The 26,826-nt window shown below is 37.0% G+C and overlaps 1 protein-coding gene across 1 annotated transcript in view; it reads left to right on the top strand.

The window, feature by feature from the left end:
• Positions 1–589: 589 nt before the first annotated feature.
• The window catches only part of CEP135 (centrosomal protein 135), a 67,404-nt gene continuing 41,167 nt past the window's right edge, over positions 590–26,826 (top strand). The window contains exons 1-11 of the mRNA XM_021701623.1: positions 590–791; positions 2,218–2,375; positions 3,853–4,043; positions 4,989–5,156; positions 7,885–8,026; positions 10,122–10,206; positions 14,168–14,296; positions 15,709–15,924; positions 18,888–18,953; positions 21,267–21,405; positions 25,562–25,785. Of these exons, the coding sequence (XP_021557298.1) occupies positions 2,263–2,375; positions 3,853–4,043; positions 4,989–5,156; positions 7,885–8,026; positions 10,122–10,206; positions 14,168–14,296; positions 15,709–15,924; positions 18,888–18,953; positions 21,267–21,405; positions 25,562–25,785 (1,473 nt within the window). The 5' untranslated portion in view covers positions 590–791; positions 2,218–2,262. The remainder of the gene's footprint in view (positions 792–2,217; positions 2,376–3,852; positions 4,044–4,988; positions 5,157–7,884; positions 8,027–10,121; positions 10,207–14,167; positions 14,297–15,708; positions 15,925–18,887; positions 18,954–21,266; positions 21,406–25,561; positions 25,786–26,826) is intronic.

Genomic DNA, 26,826 nt, shown 5'->3' with positions numbered 1-26,826 from the left:
AGCAAGCTCTCTACCCCACAACCAGTTTATTTTAATTGAATTCCCTTCACAAATGTTTATTGTGGTAGGTGCTAAAGAAACATAACTGAGTAAAATAATCTCTGACTCAAAAAATTCAGTTGTGAGGTGGCCAGGGAGAGACATACAGCTAACTACGTTTTGATGGGATGAGCCATAATTCATGGAATCAAAACTTAATATTATACTCATGATGGGATGAGTATAATAAATGTGTCTACACCGCTTTACAGGGAGAGGGGTGTGGCAACAATAGTTAATTTTATTGGGCGGTTGTCAGGGTAAGTTGCAAAGCAACGTGATTATTAGGTTGGATATTTCGTGGTCAGCAGGCGTTCACCTGACGGGTGAAGGCTTATCCGCTGCAGGGACCAAGGGCTGGACAGCGTTTTAACCCTGCGCGGGGTAGACAAGCAACGAATCCCGCAATGGGGAGGGATCATTTCTGGCATCCGCTGAAGTGCGGGGTTTGCCGACCGGCAGGAGGCGCCGTGGCCGCGCGCTGTCCGGCCGTTGCGTTTCCGGGCACTTGGGCCCAGCGCCGCCATCGCCGCCGCGCGCGCCCCCGCCGCGCGCCGCGCATCGCCTGCGCCGCTCCCGTTACCGAGGCAACCGCGGCGCCGACTCCGCGCCGGCTGGGATCGTCTCTCGGCGCCATTTTCAAACTGTCCTAGCGCCGGTGCCGGAGTCTGGGGCGGAAGGAGCCAGCGAGGGAGGCGACGCGCGAGGGGCGATGCGGCCGCAGGCGGAGGAAGCGGCGGCTGGAGCTGGGGGTGGGTGCCGCTGTCGGGGCGGGAGGCCCGGGCGTGGCGGCGGCACTCTCGCCGTAGCCTCCCGGGAGGTCCCCGCGGGCCGGGCCCGGGTGCTGCCGGGAGGGAGGCCGCGCGGCTGGGGAGGAAGTGGGGCCCGGCCGGGCGGGGCGCGGCGCGGAGATTCGTCGCCGGCTCCGCGTCCGACACTCCTCCCCTTCGAAACCCGGCAGTGAAGCTGCGGTCCGGAGGTCGACCGGGGGCCGCTCGAGCCTCCCTATTTCCTTCCGCGCCGCTCGCTGCGGGAGTCTGTGCGGTGTGTGCACACCCGCCTACCGCCGACTGATGGGTTGATTTAAAAGTTAAAGTGCTCTCTCGTGTAAGAATCTTACAGGCTCTTTGTAAAAACAAAGTACCCAAAAATGTAGGACGGGAGCCATTTGTTAACCTTTGCCCTGCATCTTCGAAAACATCCCCTTTACCTTCCAGTCACTACTATTTTAAGTTAAGTGTGGAAGGACTTAACCTAAGTTAAGGTTGGTGTTTTGTTTTGTTTTGAGCCCCTGTGCATACATACACACAGGTTCCTTTTGTAAAAATAAGATGTACTGGCTTTCAGACACCCACCTTCCCAGAGGTAAGCTAGTGAGTAGTTCTAAACACGTATGCGCGGGGGACCTCCAAACCTAAGCTTTTATGTTGTGCTAGAAACTTTAAATATAGCACAGTGTTTGGGTGATGTAGGTGGGGGAAGACAGCAGCCCGTAGGTGAGGATGTTTTTTGTTCTTCTTGGAGGGATTTTACTCTTTTGTTTCGATATTTTAGCCATTCTAGTATGAGTGAAATTGTACTTCATTGTGGTTTTAGTTCATATTTCCCATATAACTAATGGTGGTGAGCACCTTTTCATATGATTATTCCTGTTCAGTTATCTTTGCAAGGTGCCTGTTCAAGTCTTTAGCCCATTTTCTTACCGGACTGTAATTACTGAACTGGAAGTGTTATTTATGTATTCCATATACAAATCCTTTGTCAGATATTTTCTCCCACTCTTTCCTTTATCTTTTTGTTTTCTTAATGGAATATTTTGATGAGCAGACATTTTTAATTTGATGAAGTTCAAAAACTTATCAGGTTTTTCTTTTGTATTTAGTCTTTCAAAAGAGGCTTCTCTAAAGATTCTCTGCCTACCTCAGGCTTGGGAAAATATTCTTTGTTTTCTCCATTTTTTTTTTTTAACTTTTACGTATAGGTTTATTAATGTTTATTAATGCAGCAACATGACTATCATAAGCATTGCATTTAAGTCAAGTCTAAATATTCCAGAAGGCTGCCTACCTGAAGAGAAACAAAAAAAAGTTGCTTCATATTGAAAGAATCTTTTCTTCTTACCATGAAATAGTAATAATAGCCATAATAACAGAATAATGTTTTACTCTTTTATTTTAGGACTTTAATTTTGGGGAGTGAATAAAACTAGTCTTGGAAGACAAGATGACTGCAGCTGCAGAAAGAAAGTACATTAATATTAGAAAAAGATTGGATCAGTTGGGATACCGCCAGACTCTGACAGTGGAGTGTTTACCATTGGTAGAAAAACTTTTCAGGTAAAGATGAAAATACAGTTCTAAACCCATGTGATCCTTAATCCCATTTATCTAGTTTCTGTTAAACTTCATGTTCCAGTAAAGAAATGGGTAGGTTTTTTGGGTTTTTTTTAAGTCCTTCAGTCATCTGAAGCTCATCTATTTTTAGATCCTACTCCCAGATCATCAGTTCAGGGCCTCCACATTGCAAAACTCTAGGGGTCACCTTTCATATTCTACTGTTCAGAGTAGATGTTTCTGAGAGTTCTCCGTGAATAGAATTACAATTTTTTAATGTGATTTTCTGATATCCTTGGGTATTCTATGTCTGCCTCACTAGTCTTTAATTACTGTTATTTGATAAAGGTTCTCTCATATGTGGTTGGTCATTACTTTAGCAGTTACATGTTACTTTAACTGAAAGATTCTATGTGATTTTGTTCTTTTCCATTTTTTGTTCTTTCCTTGAGACTGGAGCAGGGAAATTGCTTAGAAAGCTTTTGCAGTAGGGCTACAAGCTATGATGATGGTAAGGAAAGAATGGAGGAAAGATATTTGGTGCTCTTTATTATGGCCTCCAGAACCCTTCATGATCTAGTTCTAGCTCTGTGATTCAAGGTTGGAGGGTGGGTGAAGTATGTTTAATTTTCTAAGAAACTGGCAGACTTTTTCCACAGTGATCTTATACTCCCGACACCTTCATCTCCCATGTATTTAACCATTTGGAGCTCCCTAAACATAAACACTCCCCACCAGTCTCTCCCCTTGGTCTCTCCATGTGCTATTCTGTCTGCCTGGGAAGTCTGTCTGACCTCTCCCTCCTGCCCTATGCTTGTTTAGCTCTATGGCCTGCAAGATTGTCACATCTGCTACGTGTTACCTTCACTACTTATCATTGTTGGAAACTTGTTTTTGTGTTTCCTTTAGAATGTAAACTCCATAAGACTAGAGACTGACTTTATCTCTGCTCTATCTAGTATAGGCTGAACACATAGTTGTTGAATTTATCACACAGTATTATAACTTTTGACAAACTGTCAGTAGGATATAAGCTCTATGATGCTGTGTTCTATATTGTGTTCCCTGCTCGGTAAATACTGATGGAGTGAATATTCTACTGGTCTGTGTTCTTAGAGGTAAGGAATCAATTCTTTTCTTCTATGCTAGCATTTAGCATATAGCAGGCATTCAGTAAATCTTTGCTGAATGTACAGGTAAGTTTCACAGGTTCCACAGGATAAGGTGATTAATTGGACATGGGGGATGAATGAGAGGAGAGATTGAAAGATGATTCTAACTATGTGTATGTTTCATAACTTTTAATCTTGTTTTGAGAAATTTTTGAGCACCTGGTACCTTGAAAGACACCTAGTGTTTTTGTTTTTAGATTTGATCTCACTTAGTGTTAATATTTAAGTCTTTCTTGAAATATATTTTTAGTTATTAAAAGTTAATGGAATGTTTCCTTGTATTTATATTTTCTGTTCTTTAATTTCAGTGACCTAGTTCATACAACAGAAAGTCTTCGGAAATCAAAATTATCTACTGTGAAAGCTGAAAAAGAAAGTGCCAATTTTGATTTTGTTTTGGAACCTTATAAACTTGAAAATGCAAGATTGATCAAGGAAAATAATGAATTATACCTGGAATTAATGAAACTGAGAGAACAATCAGGTCAACACATTAAAGGTAAAATATTGTGACTTTTTAAAATGCTGTATTTTTTGCCTAAAAAGTTTTTTCTGTAGGAAAAGCTTATATATAATATTGTGATAGTCTTCCTGCTAACAGTTTTGAAATAATGTAGAGTGCATTGAAGAGTTCCCAATAAGGAAAATAAATTTACAATTCATAGCTATAATCATCCTCACTATAAGTAGATTAAATTTTTAGAATTAAAATTGCTGTAGAAAGATGCACAGCATAGGAAATATAGTCAATGATATTGTAATAGCGTTGCACGGTGACAGATGATAACTACGTTTGTGGTGTGCGTAACATAACTTACAGAGAAGTTGAATCACTATGTTGTACACCTGAAATCAATATAACATGTGTCAACTATACTCAATAAATCTTTTAATTAATAAAAAAATTGCTCTAGGAAATATTAAATGCTGAAACTAAAGAAATGTCCTTGAAACAACTTTCATTTTTCCCTTACTAAAAGTAAGAGGACTAAAATGAGGTGAAAGCCTTGTATCATTCTGATTCTTTAATACCCCTGTCTTCGAGCTGGAAGATTGAATAGAATGATTTCAAAGGTACTGGACAGAGGGTAATTGTATGGCTATCTTACTATAAATTTTTCTTTTATCAGTAGAAAGCCCTGTCTGATACCTGGCATGAATATATAATCCCTCAGCTACATACCCAGCTTACTGGATTGGAGCAAATGCCATAATTTATATTAAGCCATATAGCAGAAGAAAAATATGATTCCCTTTTTTGTTTAGTGACTGACTTGTAGTTTTGTTAATAATGGTGGAAGAGGTAATAACCTTTCAGACAAAGGCTTGGGTAAGAATCAGATGGAGCCTTTCAAATTAATGTGACTTTTGTATTTTGTGAAATGGAAAGATTTGATAGATTTCCTGATCTGTAAAATGGTTTTTGAATCTTTTTCATTTTAAGAGTTGAAAACTACGTTGAAGAAGTGTGCACGTGAAACAGCTGATCTGAAATTTCTAAATAACCAATATGTTCATAAACTCAAACTTTTGGAGAAAGAGAGCAAAGCTAAGAATGAAAGAATTCAACAACTTCAAGAAAAGAATTTGCATGCTGTAGTACAAACTCCAGGTGAGTCTGCCGTGTCTCAAAACAAATTATACACGTCTAATCTTTTAAAGATACTAAAGCTGTTGACTAAAATAAGACTTTGGATTTTCATGCTTAGACTTTAGTATTTGTAAAGATGATTTTGGATTGTCACATAAACTTTTAAATTTATTTCTTAAGATCTAGGTAGTATTTTATACAGGCACTTAGAAACTTTATAGTAGTTTCTTAGATACAAGTAGTCTAACTTCAGTGCCTAGAGTTTTATTTCCTTAATCGTTATTTTAACTTCTTTTTTAAATTATTATTATTATTTTAGTATTCTTTTTTTTCCAAGTCAAACTGTATTCAGCTTTATTAAAAATACTTGTCATAAACAATCCTGGTACTTCAGGGAGGACATGGGCACACAGCCACTAGCAGTATACAGCAGCTTTCAAACTCCAGTCTCCAGTGGACTACCATCATCAGAGGCCACTATAAAACCCAGTGAAGTCTTCATGTGGTGCTCTGAACAGGGGAGGTTTAGGGTGAGGGTTGACAGTTACACTTAGGGTGTTGTTTAACAACTTCTTACAAGCCGGCCCAGACTTTCAGGAAATGAAATGAAAATGGCAGAATTATCAATCTGAAGATCCACAAGCTAAAAAAGGAACTCTTTTGAGGGATGCCATCTCAATGTTATCATTATTATTTTAGTTATAAAGGTAATCTATACTCATTAAAAAAATTGGAAATGTGTTTTCAGTATTTCTTAGTTTATTTTACTTTTTTTAGCTTTATGTTCGGTAGTTCTGTAGCAAGAGAAAAGAAAGGAAGGGTCATATCCAGAGTTAAGGGTGGTCAAGGCATAAAGTTGGTGGAAGAATCTCCAGTACCAGTGACAAGATCGTCAAGATGTGTGAATTATGGGCTGAAGATGATGGGAGTGAGTGAGGTGTAGGAAAGTGCTGGATTATGAGATGAGGTGGAGGCTGAGGGATTAGGAGCATGAAGACTGAGATCAGAAGGGAGTTGGAGTTCTAGACGCTGGCACAGTTTGAAGTGGTGATGGAGGCCACACACAGTCATCTTACGGTGTGCCTGTAGCCAAGCGGAATCAGGGGAAGATGGAAATGTCAGGAAATGAGATGGAGAGGGGGACTGTGGGCTAAAGGCACAAAAGATCAAGAAACATGGAAGAAGGTCTTAGAAGTAACTAGAAGATTAAGGGGAAAAATGAGGATAATCAGGTTTCCTGAGAGAGGAATGGGGCAGATTCCAGAGAGATTCAGGTGGTGTAATCTATAGAATTCAGTGACTGAATGTGGAAGACTTGGGAGGTAGAGGAATTCCCAGATTTCTGTTTCAAGTGAATGAGCGGGTGAATGATGGTACTATTTTTTAGAGAAGGTGGAAAGCAGAGCAGGAGTTCACTTTTGCATGTGTCAAATATTATACCCATGGAACATCCGCACTGAGATTTCTAGTACGCAGTAGGATATGTGGATCTGATTTTAGATGTGTGGTCCCAGATGGAAATTCAAATTTGGGAGTCATTGGAGTTTGGTGGGAATTGAAGCTATGGATGCGGTGGGAATTATCTAGTAAGATTATGTAGACTGGGAAGAGAGAACAGATCCTGAGGAGAGGTTGGTAATTAAAGGACTGGTGGAAGGAGAGGGTCTTTAAAAGAAACTGAGAAGGAACAACCAAGGAGGAAAACCAGGAAGTAAGGGAAGGAGAAAATGGTTTACTTTCTTTAGGTGTGTAACTACAAGCAAATCATTTAAATACTTTTGATCCAGTTTCTTCATCCTCAACACAAGAGATATATGTATACAAAATGTGTCAGGATTCTAATAAAGACACAATTGTAGATTGTGTTTGTTCTTCATGTGGATAAATTCATTTTTCAAGTGCATGTCTAATCTTGGCCAGGTGCTGGGAAAGGTAAATTATCCGTGTAATTTGGATGTATATGTCCATAAAAAGAAATTACTCCTGATGGTTTTAAGGATAATTAGGTAGGGCGCCTGGGTGGCTCAGTTGGTTAAGCGACTGCCTTCAGCTCAGGTCATGATCCTGGAGTCCGGGGATCGAGTCCCACATCGGGCTCCCTGCTTGGCAGGGAGTCTCCTTCTCCCTCTGACCCTCCTCCCTCTCATGCTCTCTGTCTCTCATTCTCTCTCTCTCAAATAAATAAATAAAATCTTTAAAAAAAAAGGAAAAAAAAAGGATAATTAGGTAGACATTCCCCACTAATTCAGTTATAGCATCATTTTATATTACAGATGACATTCATTCATTGTATACTAATTTTGCTGCATAAAGTTTCTGTTACCTGCTCTTCTGGCATTGCTTAATAAACAAGTTTATTTTAGTTATCACTGCTTTAAGCTTCTCATTTGACAGTTTTCTGCTGGTGATGATTTCTTGAGTTCATAAGAGCAAATACCACAAGGCATGCTCAACTTTTAATCTTGCCAAAGTCTTGTTCCCATCTAATGGAGGAACAGATTGCATCTGGATATATGTACCAAGCATGCCAAAAATAAAACTTGTTTTATAACCATGTCTTGTTGAGGTTTTCAGGAATGCATTGTTTAGTTAAAGATGAGGGTGTGAGTATATATAAGGGAGGAGGTATTTTATCGCTAGGTAATATGAGCTAGAGACACCCTTTATAACAAAAAGCCTAACCTTCTGGAATATTTATTTCTAATATTTGTTTCTTTTAAATGTTTTTGAAACACACATTGTGTTTTAGGTGGCAAAAAAAGAAGTATTGCTTTCAGGCGCCAGCGTATGCAGATTGATGAACCAGTCCCTCCCTCCGAAGTCAGTTCATATCCAGTTCCGCAGCCTGATGACCCTTACATTGCAGACCTCCTGCAGGTGGCTGATAACAGGTGCATTAAATAATTTTTTGTTGGTTTCAGTTAATCACTTGATTAACTCTAATAAGTTTCTTGATGCTAGGGCTCCAGTCTTTGCTGTTGTATCTCCAGGGCCTAGGACAGAACTTTGCATGAGCACTGAGGAAGTACTTTCTGAATGTATCCTAAATATAGAATGTTTTTACTTGGGGCGCCTGGGTGGCTCAGTCGTTGAGCGCCTGCCTTTGGCTCAGGTCATGATCCCAGGGTCCTGGGATCGAGCCCCGCATCGGGCTCCCTGCTCAGTGGGAGGCCTGCTTCTCCCTCTCCCACTCCCCCTGCTTGTGTTCCCTCTCTCGCTATGTCTGTCTCTGTCAAATAAATAAATAAAATCTTAAAAAAAAAAAAAAGTTTTTATTTGTTTTGGAACTTTGATCTCAGATCATAAATCTGATGTTTCTGTCCATGTTTACTTTAAAATAATTTAGTGCCATCTAGAACCTATTTTAGTAGAGTTGCTTTAATATTTAGTTTTATCACCCAATTCGTCTTTTTGCAGGACTCTCTCACTTCAGATATGTCAAATGCCAATGAACATGAATAGATTTGTAACTGGCTTTGAAATTCTTGCTTCATGATTCTCTAGCTCTGTGTGCTTGTTTTTCCTTAAATTGGAATCAGATATAAATTCTTTTTTATATAGAAAAGGTCTCTGGGAAAGGCACTATGTAAGTGTCCTGGGGTTGTAAAGATGAGTAAGATGGTACTGCTGCTCTTGAGAAACTTACATTCTAATAGTAAAGATGAGATAAATACACAGAATGCCATTAAGAAAATTTTAAGAGGTTCAAAGTAGCAAAAGAACACTCGTGACAGCATCTGTGGTCATAGCTGGAAAAGCATTCTAAAATATGTACTACACTAGTAAAAATGGTTAGTATGGATAACTTTTTATTTTGTAGATTATACAGAGTATATGGGGGAGTTTTTCCACTTCATTAATCTCATAACAATCTAAAGGAACATTGGTGGAGGTACTGATTAGGATCTCTTAGTTATTCTCACACAGTATTACATAACTATGTTTATACAGTTATCTGAACTTGTGAAATATTTTGTGGGGTTCTTTTTTTCTGTTACAGTTGTAATCTAGGACTTCTCAGCAGTGTGATAGTGTATTTAAGGAGTTTTTTGGTCTGCATGTTTGTCATTTTCTGTCTTTAATCTTTTTCCTTAACATCTTTCTTTTCTATCAAACCATCATAGGTGGCATTAGTCTCTTGATGATCTTGTTTGTTTCCTTTTGCACATACACATTTTGTTTGTATTCAGAGTAATTCGTGTGCATACATATGAGTGCAATCACATACATACTTTTCTCCTAAACCTAGAGTAGTAGAAAATACTGGTTCCAGTAACAGCATGGACAAGGTGTGCCAGCCTCACTTACTCTACTTCACAGAAAATCTCTCTTAAAAGCAGACCTGGCTTCAGGCTTTATTTTTCCAATATGAAAGTGGTTATGTCATATTTATGTTAATGTTTGGCAAAGTTTGATGTAATATAAATACATTTGGATAGTTGTAGAATTGAGATAATTTGGACAAATCTTGATTTTGTTAGAATTAACAAGTTCCAGAAAGGAGTAGGTTTTTGCTGTAGTTATTTGGTGAATTATAGTATTTCTTGATATTTTTCTTTTCTCCAGGATTACAGGGTAGTTCATTAGAAAATACAGGGTCATTTAGGGTCAGAAGACAAACTTTAGTCCCTTATTTCACTTCAGAATGTGAATTCTGGGCTAGACCCTCTAGTTTCCTGAACTGAACCTAAGAATTAGCAGCAATACCTCAAAGAGTTTTAAAGATCAAAATGCAACAGTAGGCATGATGTATCTGAATTTCAAATTATTTAACACTCAGTTTCTTTAATCTATTCTTATAAAATTATATCTCCAAGATGATGTACTCTCCTTATGATGTGGTTTGGAACCCTTTGGTACAGTACTTCATACCTTATTGAGAAATAGAAAATAGAGAACTTATAGGAGAACACATCTAGTTTCATTTCTTGTTTTTTTTGTATTTCTTAAAAAAGTATATTGACATTAGTTATACATGTGTTTCAGAATTCAAGAACTGCAGCTGGAAGTCCACCAGTTACAAGAAAAGTTAGCAATGATGGAAAGTGGACTGAGAGATTATACGGAGCAGGTAGGATTTTTTTTTTTTACTTCCATAACAGGGATGCATGATTGCATTGTTGAGATGGGTATGCTGTGATTGTAAATAAAGTTGGGTTATATTTGGTATTACTGATACTGAATTTTTATACAGCTTTTATCTTTTCCACCAATTTGTTAATAGAGATAATAGCTGGAGTGGCTTAGATGGCTTTAGAGCAAACAGTCCAGTCCATTATGCACTGAGGCAAATACTAGTTTTTTTTGGTTTCTTTAGGTGAATCATCTGTCTCCCCAAATATTGTAACCATATTACTTGTTTTCATCTTGGGAGGTATTTTACTGAAGTGTACTATGCTTTACAGTGGTAACATAAATAATTTTTTTACTCTTACTATAGATTTTGTTATTTGGAACATAAGTCTTCTTGATAGTTACTCTTTTGTGGCACCATATTTGTTGTGTGTTTTCGCTACAAGAACTAGTAAAAGAGTTTTCTGAAGAAGCAGGGGAATTAATATATGCAGGGTTAGATCATAACCATAATAAGCTTTATTCTTTCATACCTTCTGTCGGTGTTTGGCTAAATTCTGATTTGTATAATTACAGGCTTGCTTTCTTAAAATGCTTATTGAAGCTTAAATTGGGTAACACGTTTTTTCATTTTCTGCATGTGACTGCATTTTTTTTGGAGTGAAGTGATCTGCACATACAAATATAAATGTAACTTATGTGTTGGTATAACTGTTAAGTTTGTAAAGTACTTTGAAGATATTTGAATAAAAATGGAGTAAAAAGGAATTGTGATCACATCAACCAAAAAACTTATAATATGGAGAGAGATTGAAAATATCAAATATGCATAAGTTGAATATTGTTGGTATTTTTCAATTTATAATCACACTTTCATCACATTTTCCCCAAGTACTTTATGAACATAAGCTGACCAATCTTGGTAATCTCTGTGAGGTAGTTGAGGTGTTTGGAGAAAATAGCCTGATCATTCTCATTGAAACTCTGCTGCCTATCTGGGTGTTTGGTTTTTGTTTTTTGGGTTTTTTTGCTTAAGTTTGTTCTGTTTTTCTCAGTTTGTATTCCAAATGTTGCTGTTCTCTGCAAGCTCTTTCCCCAGCCTATAATAAATACTCTCCTCAAGATATCACCTTGTCTCAACTTTGTTTCTACCTTTAAAATTAGCAATGTTCACACTGAGGCTCTCCAGACTTAATGGGTAGTGTGGCATTCTTCCTATTTAAGGCTTAGTCTTTGTACCTGTGCTCTTGGCTCTATTTCCTCTCTTCTTTTTTTTTTTTCAAGATTTTATTTATTTATTAGAGAGAGAGAGAGAGGGCACAAGCAGGAAGTGGCAGAGGGAGAGGGAGAAGCAGGCTCCCCACTGAGCAGAGAGCCAGACCTGGGGCTTGATCCCAGAACACTGGGATCATGACCTGAGCTGAAGGCAGATGCCCAACAACTGAGCCACCCAGGCAGCCCTCTTCTTCTTTTTTTTGCTTTCATTGATATTTTTTCCTTCTTTAACAAACACTTAAATGGCCACTTTACAACTAGTAATGCTTTTAATCTCCCTAACTGTCCTAGAAAGAGGTGCTATTATGGTCGTTACTAACCTCCCCTAAAAAGATCTCCTTTAATTACCTCTCCCTCTTGCTGATGCCTTCTCCTCCCTCATGCAAACTTCTCTAAAGAGTATCTTACTCTTCTGTCTCCACTTCTTCACCTCCTGCTGTCCTATTGCGTTCTGGCTTCTGCCTCCCATTACATAAATTGGTCTAGTTAATGACACCAGTGACATTAATTGCTAGATCCAAAAGGATACTTTAGTCTTTATTTTCTTGACTCCTCTGTAGTATTTGTCATTATTGATAATTTCTCTTTAAAACGCTTTCATTTTCTTTCAGTTTTCCCTTTTTTAAAAATCTATCATCATTTCTTCTTTGCTTATTTCCTCTACCTGTTCCCTGAAATGTTACTGTTTTTCAGGATCTTGTCTTTGACCCCTTCTTTCCCAGTATACTTTCTCAGAAGGTTTCATTTACTCTTTTGGTTTAAGATATTCCCTGTAGTTAATGACTTTTCAGTCTTTCTGGCTCAAATCTCTATAGAGCTCCAGACCCATATATCCAATTTCATATTGGGCGTTTCCACTTGGATGAAAGCTCTTCATACCATATACCTAGTACTAAACTTGTTATCTTCTGCCTCAAATCTGTTTTCCCTCTTATATTCTCTACTTTGGTTGGTAGCATCACCATCTGCCCAAGCCAACATTCTATAGTCTTTCTAGATCTCATTCTCTTCCCTTCACATACCACTTACCAAGTTCTGTCACTTCTAAGTACTTTGTAAACTTACTTTTTCTGCTTTAACCTATCTACTGTTTTATGCCTTATTCATTTCTCATACATTCCTCCAATAGGTCTCCCTTCCTCTGGCTTTATTCTTATTTATCTTTTAATCCAGAGCAATCTTTCTCCTTAGCAAAGTATTCAGAGCTTAACATAATTAATTCCTGCCTGATTCTTCAGACCCACCATAAGTTCCCTTGCACGTTACAATCGTCTTACTGATCGTCTTACTGAGCCATTTCTGCTCCTTCGATCATACCATGTGGCTTTATACTTCTGTGTCACTGCCTGAAACATTCCTCCTTTCCTCTCTTCATAGCATCATTTATAACCTTTTTGGGCATATGTATTTGGTAAAGCCTTCACTAATTTCAATAGGCATATGAATATATCATGGAGAGTAAATCCTTTTATTCCCTTAACTTCTTTGGTGCCATATACCTCTTTACTTTATTCTACCATTGAACAACATATTATATAGCAATTATTGGTTTACTTGCTAGTTTTCCCTGTAAAGCTGTGTTCCTGAAAGTCAGAGACCATATTTTACTCATCTTCATATACCAAAAATTGTGTTCCATAATTGTTGCATTGAATGCTTGGTTTTAGTTTTCAATTTTTTTGAAAAAACAAAAGCCGCAAAACCCAAAGCTGTAAAGTGTTTGGGTTTTTCCAAATTCATGAATGTGAATAAGTGTGAATTCATGGTTGATAGTGCTCTCTGTGATTTTATGTGTGTTATTTTCTAAATAATAATTAAATTCACCCCAACTTCCTATCCTTTTCCATATTGAGTTTCAGTAGCAATTCTTTGTGTCCTACATCCATTTGTTCATTCTACATTTATTCCGCCAGGCACTGAAGTAGCTCAGACTCAGTTCTAGTACCCAGTAGTTTCTTTTTTTTTTTTTTTTTTTTAAGATTTTATTTATTTATTTGAGAGAGAGAATGAGACAGAGAGCATGAGAGAGGCGAGGGTCAGAGGGAGAAGCAGACTCCCCGCCGAGCAGGGAGCCCGATGCGGGACTCGATCCCGGGACTCCAGGATCATGACCTGAGCCGAAGGCAGCCGCTTAACCGACTGAGCCACCCAGGCGCCCCCAGTAGTTTCTTTTTATATAAACATTGCCTAATCTATGGAGGAGGGAGGGGGGGAAAAAACCAAAAATTAAAAATAATTGGGAAGAATCTATTCAATAGAAATACTTATGAGGGGCACTTGGGTGGCTCAGTCGGTTAAGCGGCTGCCTTCGGCTCAGGTCATGATCCTGGGGTTCTGGGATCGAGCCCCACGTCCGGCTCCCTGCTCAGCAGAGAGCCTGCTTCTCCCTCTCCCTCTGCCTGCCACTCTGCCTACTTGTGTTATCTCTCTGTCAAATAAATAAATAAAATCTTTAAAAAAAAAAAATACTCATGAAAGCTTTGTTGACATTATTTTGAAATTTTCTGTGTTTATTTTTGCTTGTGTATATGTATTTCATAATATGGTACATATATGAATGTTAATCTCTTGTACACACTGTAAAACATAAGAAAAATGAAAGTATATCTAAATAAGTGTTTGTACAGTGTTATTTCAGTTCAAAGCAGATTTTTTTAAGTGATAACATGACTTTATGTCTTCAGATTGAGCTAAGAGAACGAGAGATAGAACGACTATCAGTAGCATTGGACAGTGGCCGTTCCCCTGATATTCTCTCTCTGGAGACTAGAAATAAAACCAATGAAAAACTTATTGCTCATTTAAATATTCAGGTAATGACTTTTATAATTATTTCACTGAGTATATAAAATCATTAAGTGTTTATAACAGTCCATGGATTTGTAAAAGTGACAGAGTGGTTCAGTAGTGTATTATTTACAATAGGAAAATTTTGATAGAGCCAGAGTATCCAGAAATAGGATGCGGCTATTGAAAAATCATGTTTTTAAAGAATGTATAATGAAAAAAAAGAATATTTAATGAGGCAGAAAAATACATACACCATAATGTTAAATATTTAAAAGAGGAGAATAAACTGTAGACACAAGTGATGTTCAGTTTGCTTTTTAAAAATGTGCATATGAACTTAGAGAAAACATTGGAAGAGAAGACACCAAAGTATACTAACAGTCTATCTTTGTGTGATGAGATATTCTTTTTGATTTTATTTTCAAAACTTTTGTTTTATAAAAATGTAAAAAAAGAAAAGATTTTTAAAAAGAAATATAAAAGCTAAACATGTAATAGATTCCCTTGCCATGCATTTGACCTAAGAGTAAAAGAACACGAGAGTTATATAAAGCATGTTATGTTACCTTTAGAAATTTAGACATGTCGTTGCTGCCTGGGCTGTAACAAAAATAGAGTAAATCACGAATATCAGCAGTAGCTCTAGAGCAGTGCTATCCAATACAAATATGATATGAGCCACATAATGTAATTTAAAATTTTCTAGGGGCACGTGGGTGACTCAGTTGGTTAAGCGTCTGACCAACTCTTGCTCTCAGCTCAGGTCTTGATACCAGGGTCATGAGTTCAAGATTCTATGGAGCCCACTTAAAAAAAAAAAAGAAAATCTCAGATCAAAATGTAAAACATGAAACTATAAAATTTTCTAGTAACTAGATTAAGAAAGTAAAAATAAACAGGTGAAATTAATTTTAATAATGTATTTATCTCAGTATATCCAAAATATAATTTCAATGTACAATTAATGTTGTAAAATTGATGCTGAGATCTTTTACATTCTTTCTTTTTTGCACCAAGTCTTTAGAATCTTGTGTCTGTCTTACATTTATAGCGCATCTCAGTTCAGACGAGCCACAGTATGAACATGTGGATACTAGTGACTGCTGTATTGAACAGCACAGTCTAGAGTAGTAGTATCATGGTAGTGATATTCTTGTCGTAATTTTAGAACTCTCTGTTGGGAAAAAGTTCACACAAATGTTTTGCTTTTCCTTTCCTTCCATGTTTAAAAATTGGAAGCCAATGGCTAATATTTTTATTACACCCCACATTGTCAGTTTTGTGAATCAAAGCAGTGTAAGATTACAAATGTAAAATAGCTCTGGTTTAAATGTTCAGTATTTTAAAAAATACGGTATTTTGAAATATTTTTGGAAGTCCAGTATTTAGGATAATTTTCCAATTCATATACCTGTGAATTGCAAATTCAATTTAGGTTGACTTTCTTCAGCGAGCTAATAAAGACCTGGAGAAGCATATACAGGAGCTTATGGAAACCAAGGAAACAGTGACTACTGAAGTTGTTAATCTAAGTAACAAAAATGAAAAACTCTGCCAGGAATTAACTGAAATAGATCAGTTAGCACAGCAGTTAGAGAGACATAAAGAAGAAGTGCTTGAGACTGCCGATAAAGAACTTGAGGAAGCAAAGGTATGTCTAGGTTGTGGGAGCATTTGTTAATCCTCCTGGAACATCGTGAGCTTAAGCCCCTTTGATATCTGATTTGGTCTTTTGGTTTGTTTGTTTCATAATTCCAGTTTTCCCAAAGTGTCGTTCACACTCTCTAAAATTGGTTATGTTTCTGAAGCACACCTTTTCTTAGGATAGCTCTCCAGATTTTGTCCTATTTTCCCTCAAGATTTTCATCTCTGCATTGTGAATGAGCTTTGGAAGTTTGTCCTCTGTGTCATTCTGTGCTCATGTTCCCTTTAAAAGTATTTTCTGAAATAGTGTATGTCCTTACACATTTTTAAGTTGGTAGCTAACATTTTTTCATCTTTAAGTTTAAATAGGTATGAAAGGGGGCACCTGGCTGGTGTGGTGGGAGGAGCATGCAACTCTTGATCTCAGGATTGTGAGTTCGAGCCCCAAATTGGGTGTAGAGATTACCTAAAAATAAAATCTTTTAAAAATAATAATGAGTAAATAAATAGATATTCTGAAAGATGTAATTTTCAATGTATTGTAAGTATTGATCTCTTAAACTGTCACATCGTTCTTTTAAATATAGCTAAATGACCCTTTCTTCTTGAAATCTTCACAAAGTTTTATCCTATTTTAATATATTTATGCTTGGATATCTTTTCATGATCACCCTATCAAACATCTCTGCAATAAAAAAATACATAAATTGAAAGCATTTATTTATTTAGAAATTTTTTTACTTTAAAAAATGTCCTTTGACTACAAGGTTCAAAGTGTTAACATTTTCCTTTGAATAGTGTTATCATTATAATTATTAGTAATTAGTGGATCAAAGTGACAAATACAGCACAAATGTTGATACTTACTGAATTAAAAAGTAAAATTTTATTGGAAATACATCTCTTAATAAGATACATATCTTATTAATACATTTCTTAATACATATCTTTCATAAACTTCAATTATCTTTTTGTTTGGTGCTTCAGAAATTTTTCATATTTTGAGTGACATTAGATGCATGACTTTGCTTTAAAAAGTGGGAGGAAAACAGTTGTGAAAGGGAAGGTGAGAGAGGAAAGATCATGAGATACTTAGACCACACACAGGTTTTCAGGTAGATAATTCTTAAAAAGGACTGTACATGCAAATTAAGAATGCAGATATGGATACATTAAAACTGCACGTATACAGTAGTTTTACATAATACTTGGGAAGTATTTATGTTATCCCAGGAATGGATATAAGCTAGCCTGAGGATCAGTACTCTTCATCATTGAATCAATTTTGTACCATGTCATTTCCACTAATTAGTGGAATAAAAGTAGCATACCTCAACATAGTGAAGGCCATATATGAAAAGCCCACAGTATATCATACCCAGTGGTGAAAGATTGAAGCTTTTCCTCTAGAATCAGCAGCAATGCAAGTATGCCCATTCTTACCAGTTCTGTTCAGTGTAGTACTGGAAGTCCTAGCCAAAGCAGTTAGGCAAGAAAAAGAAATAAAAGGCACCCAAATTGGAAAGAAAGAACTGAAATTGTTTCCAGATGACATGATCTTGTATGTAGAAGATCCTAAAGATTTCACAAAAAAATAGAACTAATACATTCAGCAGAGTTGCAGGATACAAAAATCAATGCACAATAATCAGGTGTGTTTCAATATGCAAATAATTAAAATCCAAAAGCAAATTAAGAAAATAATCCCATTTGCAGTAGCATCAAGAAGAATAAAATAACTTAGGAATAAACTTAACCAAGGAGGTGAAAGACTGCTGAAAACTATAAAACATTCTTGAAAAAATTTGAATAAGACAGAAATAAATGGAAAGACATCCTATGTTCATGGATTGGAGGACTTAATATTGTTCAAATGTCCATGGTACCCAAAGCAATCTACAGATTCAGTACAATCCCTATCCAAATCCCAACGGCATTTTTTATAGAAATGGAAAAAAATTATAAAATCTCAAGGGGCCCCAGGATAGCCAAAAGAGTCTTGAAAATGAAGAATATAGGGGTGCCTGCCTAGCTCATTTGGAAGTGCATGTGACTCTCGATCTCAGGGTCATGAGTTCCAGCCCCACATTGGGTATAGAGACTACTAAAAAAAATAAACTTAAGAAAAATGAAGAACATAATTAGTGCAGTTTTAATTTTTGGCGGCTCTAGTTTCATTGCAACATTCCTATATCTCATTCCTCTCTTTTTCCACTTCTTTTACATCTTCTCTGCTCATGCACACAACATACTGAATATAGCTTCTCAGGTCCCATTGGCAGTGCTCAAGAATGACAGTTTGGGGGTGCCTGGGTGGCTCAGTTGGTCAAGCGACTGCCTTCGGCTCAGGTCATGATCCTGGAGTCCCGGGATTGAGTCCCGCATCGGGCCCCCTGCTCGGCGGGGAGTCTGCTTCTCTCTCTGACCCTCCCCCTCTCATGCTTTCTCTATCTCATTCTCTCTCTCAAATAAATAAATTAAATCTTTAAAAAAAAAAAAAAAGAATGACAGTTTGGCTCGCAAAAGATTCCTGTTGGGTCAAAATATTTTAATATTGGCATTCAGTGCTCTTATTTGCTGTATAGAGGTTCCACATTGGTAGTAGCAGGTGGAGGGAAATCAAATAAGATGGGAAAATTAGGAAATGACAGTGCCATAAGAAGAGCCCAAAAATCAAGGTTCAAGGAAGGTCCTGCAAGTATATAGGCAAAATAGGTTTTTAAGTGGGCCCTCTTGTTTCAGATGTTACAAATAGCTCCCTCTAAGCATTCAGGATACCAAGAAATTAAAGAGAAGCCTGGACTTTGTCTCCTCTTCACTGAAATTGAGCCTTAAAACTGCTAAAACCTCCCATCTCACTGCTGAGAAGGAAGACTACTCAAAAAAATGACTTGGTCTTATTTGCATTGTGACTTAGTGATAAATATTCTTGACTTTTAGGTCTGTACCTAATAAGTTTTTTATTCCTAGAAAGAGATTAAAAGAAAGCTTTCTGAAATGCGGGATCTTGAAGAAACAATGGCAAAACTTCAACTGGTAAGTAGATGTCATGTTAAATTGCCAGAACTTTTGGTAAGAAAATCTGCATGCTGTATTTTACATATATTTTTTAATTGAGATATAATTTACACATTATAATATTCACTCTTAAGCATTTATTTCATTGGTATTGGTGTAGTTATGAAGTACTGCAACCATTCTGACCATCAAGTAAAGGAACATTTTCATCACTCCAAAAAGAAACGTTATACCCATTTAGCAGTCCCTCCCCATTTTCCTCTGCTCAGCCTCTGACAACCACTAATCTTTCTATTTCTATAGACTTGCATATTCTGGACAGTTTATACCAATGGAATCATACAATATGTGGCCTTTTGTGTCTGGCTTCTTTGATTTAGCACAGTGTTTTCTAGTTTCATGCTTGTTGTAGCATGTATCCAAGTACTTCCTTTTTATGGCTGGGTAATATTCCACTGTATGGATGTATTTAATTTCATTTCTGTTTTTATAATTCTTTAATTTTATATACAGTAGATGGCAAGTTAAATTTGAATTTGGAAAACCTGTTAGGAATTTTATATTCTTTTAACTACTTCATGACTTGTAAGTTTACTAATATTAAAATTAGAAATTGATAATTACTTGTTAAAATTGTTGACTTTTATTAAAAGCACTCAATCTGTGGTACCTGGCTGGCTCAGTTGAGGCATGCAACTCTTTTTTTTTTTTTTTAAAGATTTTTTTATTTATTTATTTTAGAGAAAGAGCACGTGTGTATGTGAGTGGGGGGAAAGGTAGAGTCTGGGAGAGGATAACAAACAGATACGAGCCCATTGCAGGGCCCAGTCTCACAACCCTAAGATCATGACCTAAGCAAAAATCAAGAGTTGGACACTTAACTGAGCCACCCCGGCGCCTCTAGAGCGCACATGACTCTTGATCTCAGGATTGTGAGTTTGAGCCCCACGTCAGGTATAGAGATTACTTAAAAATAAAATTAAAAAAAAAAAAAATTCCATCCTCTTATAAAAATAGCTTTGTCTGGTAGTGAAAACCATCTTTCTAGATAATATTTGTTCTGGTAGTCTTCTTCAAATAAGAAAAATAGTAATCGTCCCAGCATAAGCCTAGATGTAGCATATAGTTCTATAGTCATGCCTTGCTTCCAGTTAGAAACTCCTGGGTGGTCACCTAAAAGATGATTGGGGATTTTTTTTTAATAGCTTATTAAATTGGATGAGTTTCTTTTAAGATTGGAAACTAAGACTAATACTAATTTTCAAGTTTTCTTATTATTTATAGTCTTATACAGTATAGCAGCAATGTTCTGGTGGCATAAGGCAAATTAAAAAATGAAGCCATTATGATATGCTGCCACACTGTAGGTGCTTGAATACTTGCTGACTTTTATATGCTCACTGTGAATCACAGTGGCTTCCTTTTTATTCACTTGCAGCTACTCAATTCAGTATTAAATAACTGAATTAACTAAACCTGATAAATGTCCACTCTTTTTTTTTTTTTGATGTTGTCTACTCTTGAGTCTCATAGATATTGTGAAAATCTTCCATGAGGTCAGTAAACAGAAAGTAGATGTTTTGATGATGTTTTTACTGACAGCGTAAACTCCGTGAGGGCAGGAATTTTTGTTCGCTGCATTGTATGTATCCTATCAACAGTTGAGTGTGATTCGTAATGCTTGTCTCGGACTCTGACCAAGTCTCAGTAGTATTGGATGACAGTCAGATGCTATAGTTACTTTCTGACCTTTCTTATTTTTTTCATTAGTATGATATTATGTATTTTTAGGATAAATACTAATGATATTAATAGCTAGCATTTATTAAGCACTTGCCATGTTCTAGACACTGTGCAGAGTGCTTCACATCCTTAGTTTCATCCTCACCAGTGAGTCCTCGGTGTCCAGATACTGCTCTTATCCCCATTGTCCAGATGAGCCTGAGACAATAACCAGCATAGTTACTGATACCTATGATAGTCTGAGAGCACTATGGCTTCCTTCCGCCTTCTTTTAAAAATAAAAAGGCTTTAAAGCTTTTTATTGCACAAGTACATATTCATTTTAAAAAGTAGACAGTATGCTAAACAAATTAAGAGAAAATAAAATCTAATAATTCTACTCAGAAAGGAGCCCTATTCATATTTGGGTTTTATGGTCCTTTTAGCCACAGTTGAGAATGAACTTTAGTTGAACCCATATATTTTACTAACTAAAAGTGTGTCTGTGACTTACTCTTAATTAAATGTACTTACCAGAATATCTACTTTAAGTTCTATAATATTTTATCAAGTTGTTAGAAATCTTAATTATAGTATTAAAATTTGCAGGAATTAAACTTATGCCATAAAGAAAAGGAGAGACTGAGTGATGAACTACTTATAAAGTCAGACCTGGAAACTGTTGTTCATCAGCTTGAACAAGAAAAGCAAAGACTTAACAAAAAAATGGAAAGTTTTGCAGTTACAGGTAAAATATAAAATGTTGATAACTTAAAAAGTGTTATTTCCTCTTAACATATTATTTTTCTTAGTAGATTATCTTTCATTCATTCATTCACTCAATAAATATTTGTAGAGTGCTTGTTAATATATCAGAAACCATACTGGATGCTGTAGATAGAGTGGAAAATCTTCAACGACCTTACAGGATTCTTTTATATTTTGACTAGTTGGTACAGGACACCCTGCTTGAGTATTTTCCAATAGAAGTATATGCTTTTTTGAAGCAGATAATAGAATTAATTAAGACTAAGAGGAAAACTTCTGAAATGGTGAAAAATTGAAATGCAGAATCTTTATAAGGAGATGCACGTATATCACCTGAAAGAACATATTCTCTTTCTCTCTTTCTCCCAGTAGGGCAACTTTCTGCCAGGTATCAGCCCTAAATAAGCTAGTTTAAGAAACATGTAAGAATTCATCCACTCATCCATTCTATTTGACAAATGTTTATGAGCCTTTCGTGTGCCAGGCTCTGTTTTGGGTACTGGCGTATATGATGGTAAACAAAATACGCAAGGTCCCTGCTCTTGTGGAGCCTTTGTTCCAGTTGGACAAATTAGTAGCACATAAATGAAAAAGCCAATTTTAGATGATAAGAGGTATGAAAATGGGGGAAGATATGCTAGAGATTGACTAACCCAAGGTCTCAGAGACAAGACACCAGCCAAATGAAGATTTGGGGCAGTTTTTTCCAGACAAAGGGAATGGCAAGAGCAGAAGCCCGGTGCTGTCAAGAGCAGAGCCCCCCCGTTGGGTGTAGAGATTACTTAAGAGCAGAAGCCCCATGCGTCTTCAGAAGTAAAAGAAAGCCAGTGTGCTGTGTTAAAAAGAGGCTATATCCTAGGCTCTTCAGCATCCATATGGATAATCTGTTTGACCCCTTCTCCATTCACTGCCTTTATGACTTGAGCACATTACTTAACCTCTCTATGCTTTAGTTTCCCTGTCTATGGGGTTAATGATGGCACCTACCCAAAAGATTATTCTGAGGATTAAATGAGTTAATACATTAAAGTGCTTAGACCTATGTATAAAAGTTTGTAATTTACTTCCTTTCATACCTAGCTGTGACCTATCATTTCAGTGTGATCTTTCATATCTGAAACTCCCTGCTTCTCTGTGTTGCAAATGCACCAGCCTACCAAAAATCCAACCACAGGTCAACCAAAATATTTACCTTCTACACATTTGCACATGAGCAACTAAGTACTGCTTGTGTGTGCACCAAACACATCAGTAGCACTGTAAATTAGATGGTCCAGCACTCAGTGATGTATGGAAATTTTACTCTATATTTCTTACCACTTGATCTCCTACTCTCTGCAGGGAACATTTCAAATGTTTTCCATTCTCAATAAGCCTATGACTCTCATTCCACCTCCCATTCTGAGTGGGCGATCTTCAGGTTTCCTAAGAGAATGGAAGCCATCAGTGAGGCTTTCTGTCATTTTCCTGTCCCAAGATCTTAAACTGTCCATTTTTATCTTCCTTCCTGTTACTATGGAAGTGTGTCCCTCTTAGGAAAGGCCACTGCCTCCGAATGTTCTCTGGGTCCTGTCCTTTCTAATTTTAAAACCTCGCATATTAATTATCTCTTTTCTATAACTTAAGTCTGTACTGTTTTTGTCCATTGGCATTTAAGCATACTTACCCTGATATGTCTCTTGAGGCAAGGAAAACAAAAGCAAAAATAAACCACTGGGACTACATCAAAATAAAAAGCTTCTGCCCAGCAAAGAAAACAATCAACAAAACTAAAAAGCAGCCTACAGAATGGGAGAAGATATTTATAAATGACATATCTGACAAAGGATTGGTATCTAAAATATATAAAGAACATATAAAACTCAACACCTGAAAAAGAAATAATCCATTTAAAAGGGTAGAAGACATGAATAGACATCTTTCCAAAGAAGACATACAGATGGCCAATAGATGCATGAAAAGCTGCTCATCATCACTTGCCATCAGGAAAATGCAAGTCAAAACTACAGTGAGATATCACCTCAAACCTGTCAGAATGGCTAAAATCAACAACAAAAGAAACAACAGGTGTTGGCGAGGATGTGAAGAAAGGGGAACCCTCTTGTACTGTTGATGGGAATGCAAACTGATGCAGCCACTGTGGAAAACAGTATGGAGCTTCCTCAAAAAGTTAAAAATAGAACTCTCCTATAATCCAGCAATCGCACTACTAGGTATTTACCCAGAGAACACAAAAATACTAATTCAAAGGGATACATGCACCCTGATGTTTATAGCAGCATTATCTACAATAACCAAATTATGGAAACAGCACAAGTGCCCCATCGACTGAAGAGTGGATGAGGAAAATGTGTATCTGTATACCATGGAATATTAGCCATAAAAAAGAATGAAATCTTGCCATTTGCAATGACATAGATGGAGCTAGAGAATATTATGCTAAGTGAAATAAGTCAGAGAAAGATGAATATCATATGATTTCACTCATGTGGGATTTTTTTTTAAAGATTTTATTTATTTGAGAGAGAGCACAAGCAGGAGTGAGGGGTAGAAGGAAGAGGGAGAAGCAGAATCCCCGCTGAGCAGGGAGACCAATGCAGGACCCGATCCCAGGACGTTGGGATCATGACCTGAGCCAAAGGCAGACGCCCAACCGACTGAGCCCCCCAGGCGCCCCGCTTATGTGTGGAATTTAAGAAGACGAATGAGCAAGGGGAAAAAGAGAAAGAGAGGCAAAGAAACAGACTCTTGGAGCACCTCTCTGGCTCAGTCACAAGAGCATGTGACTCTTGATCTCAGAGTTGTGAGTTTGAGCCCCCCCCGTTGGGTGTAGAGATTACTTAAAAAAAATCTTTAAAGAAAAGAAAAAAGAAACAGACTCAACTCAAGAGAACAAACTGCTGGTTAGCAGAGGGGAGGTAGGTGGAGGGATGGGTGAAATAGGTGATGGGGATTAAGGAGTGCACTTGTCTTGATGAGCATGGGGTGATGTATGGAAGTGTTGAATCACTGTATTGTACACCTGAAACTAATATTACACTGTATGCTAACTAACTGAAATTTAAACAACAAACCCATGCTTACCCTTTTCCCATTCTATAACAAAAACTTTGACCCATTCCCCTCCAGCCACCCTTTTTCTTTTTCACAGTTTTAACATTTTGAAAGGTCATCCACCTTTGCTGTTTCTGCTTGATCACTACTACCCTTTAGCTCCTCAATCTGCTCCAGTTGGCTTCCGTCCCCACCTGAGCTACTCTCGGAAGGGCTTCTCTCATCCCCATTATGCTAAATGCAGTGGACACTTTTCATTCATTACTTTATTTGACTTCTTAGCATTTAACCCAGTAGCCCATTCCTTCCCACTCTCCTACTTTCTTCTTACCTCTCTGGTCACTCCTTGAGATGAATTTGCCAATTCATCCTCCAGATTGCATTGCATGCTATTCTTTTGTAGATTTTATCCCACTACACAGAATAACTGTTTGACCTTAGCTATATTTTTCATACGTGTGGGCATAGAGTAAATGCTCCACAAATACCTGTCAAATGAATGAAAGAAGAGATGAGTGAATCAGAATATGTCTAGAAAATCATTTCATGCCTCAGAGTTAAATTAGATTGAACCATGTGAAATTACCAGTATTAGCGTACTTGTGACTCATGAAAAGGTAACTTTTGTTGTAAAAGTTAATAGTTGTACTTATTTGGAGAAAGATGAGCTGTTTTGATCTCTTTGTGTAATACTGTATTAAATTCAAACTTAATGTTAAAAATCATGCATATTATGATTAATTGCTTTTAGATAAATTTTCTTTTAATGCATTTTCAGGTCACCAGAAAGTACCATGTGGTAGTTTATTCATTCTATAGTACTAAATGATACCAACCTTGTGAGAAGACAAAAGTAGGAGGACTTTGACTTACTAGATTTTATTTAAACTTTTAATGTAATTTGTGCTCTTTTTCTTCATTTTTCTCAATATTTACCTCTTTGATATCAGCCAGTGCTAGGTGATATACAAAAGTTAATGATTTTTAATAGCTTGTATTCTAAAACTTATTGATATAATGTATTTGGGTAATTGTATAATTTATATGCGACACTTTTAATATTTAATTACTTTAATTTACAGAAAGAGAACTTACTCTGGAAGTTGAAAGGATGAGGCTAGAACATGGAATAAAACGTCGAGACAAGTCACCCTCTCGTTTAGATACATTTCTGAAAGGTATAGAAGAAGAACGAGATTTTTATAAGAAAGAACTAGAAAGACTCCAACATATAATACAGCGAAGATCTTGCTCTATAAATTATTCTACACGTGAAAAAATTCCAATATTTAAAACACTAGAAAAGGTAATATCTCTTTTTAAGGATGATTGATAATCAAAAGTGTGTCTTTATGAACAAACTTTTCTGATGTGATTATTATATTAAATATAACTTATAATATTTGTTTTTTAAAAGTTTTTCTTGGGGCGCCTGGGTGGCTCATTCAGTTAGACGTCTGACTCTTGGTCTCAGCTCAGGTCTTGATCTCAGAGTCATGAGTTCAAGCCCTGCCTTGGGCTCTGTGCTGGATGTGGCGCTTACTTAAAAGCGTGGGGTGGTGCACCTGGGTGGCTCAGTTGGTTAAGCATCATCAGACTCTTGATTTTAAAGGCTCATGTCATAATCACGGGGTCGTGAGATTGAACCCCAAGTCGGGCTCCTCGCTGGGCATGGAGCCTGCTTCAGAGTCTTCCTCTCTATCCCTTTGCCCCTCCCCCTTGCTCATGTATGCACTTACTCTCTCTCAAAAAAAAAGGTTTTTCTCAATTTTGATTTTTTTTTACACAACCTGTACTGTAGAAACATTGCATTTATTAGGAAAACTACTTAAGAACAAAGCATAACATACTGATTTTTGGAAATTAAGGAAAGATGAATAGTTCATTATGTATGTAGGGTAAGTACAGGGACATCTGGGCTTCCAGAAACTGGAACTAGTAATTCATGCTACTGGACATTTCCTTTCTTTCTATCCTTTACTCTTGGTATCAGCTGCATTTTCTCTCAAAGCAGAGTGGCTTCATCCACATGGCAGATGACATGGCTTCTTGCTATTCCCAGCCTTGGACCAGTCAGAAGGGCTGGTCACATTGTGCGCACCAGACATCTTCCATGTTAACCACTCAGCGGGAGCAGGTAGAGTGTGGAAGTGCATGCAGGGCAGGTCTTCCCATTTGTCTGCTACAACACATTTATAAGTTGGTAGTCTAAAGATGTATATTAGGTAAAGTTAACCATGTTTCTTGAGAGATTAAAATCATGTATCTCTATTTTCGGTCTTAATTATTTTCAGTGTTTTATGAGTATCATTTGACTTCTTCATTCATGTTTTTCTTTTTTTTTTAA

The sequence above is a fragment of the Neomonachus schauinslandi genome, chromosome 2 (genome assembly GCF_002201575.2).
Source record: "Neomonachus schauinslandi chromosome 2, ASM220157v2, whole genome shotgun sequence".
NCBI lineage: Eukaryota > Metazoa > Chordata > Mammalia > Carnivora > Phocidae > Neomonachus > Neomonachus schauinslandi.
The sequence above is the reverse complement of the archived record's forward strand: the minus strand, read 5'-3'. Positions and strand labels throughout refer to the sequence as shown.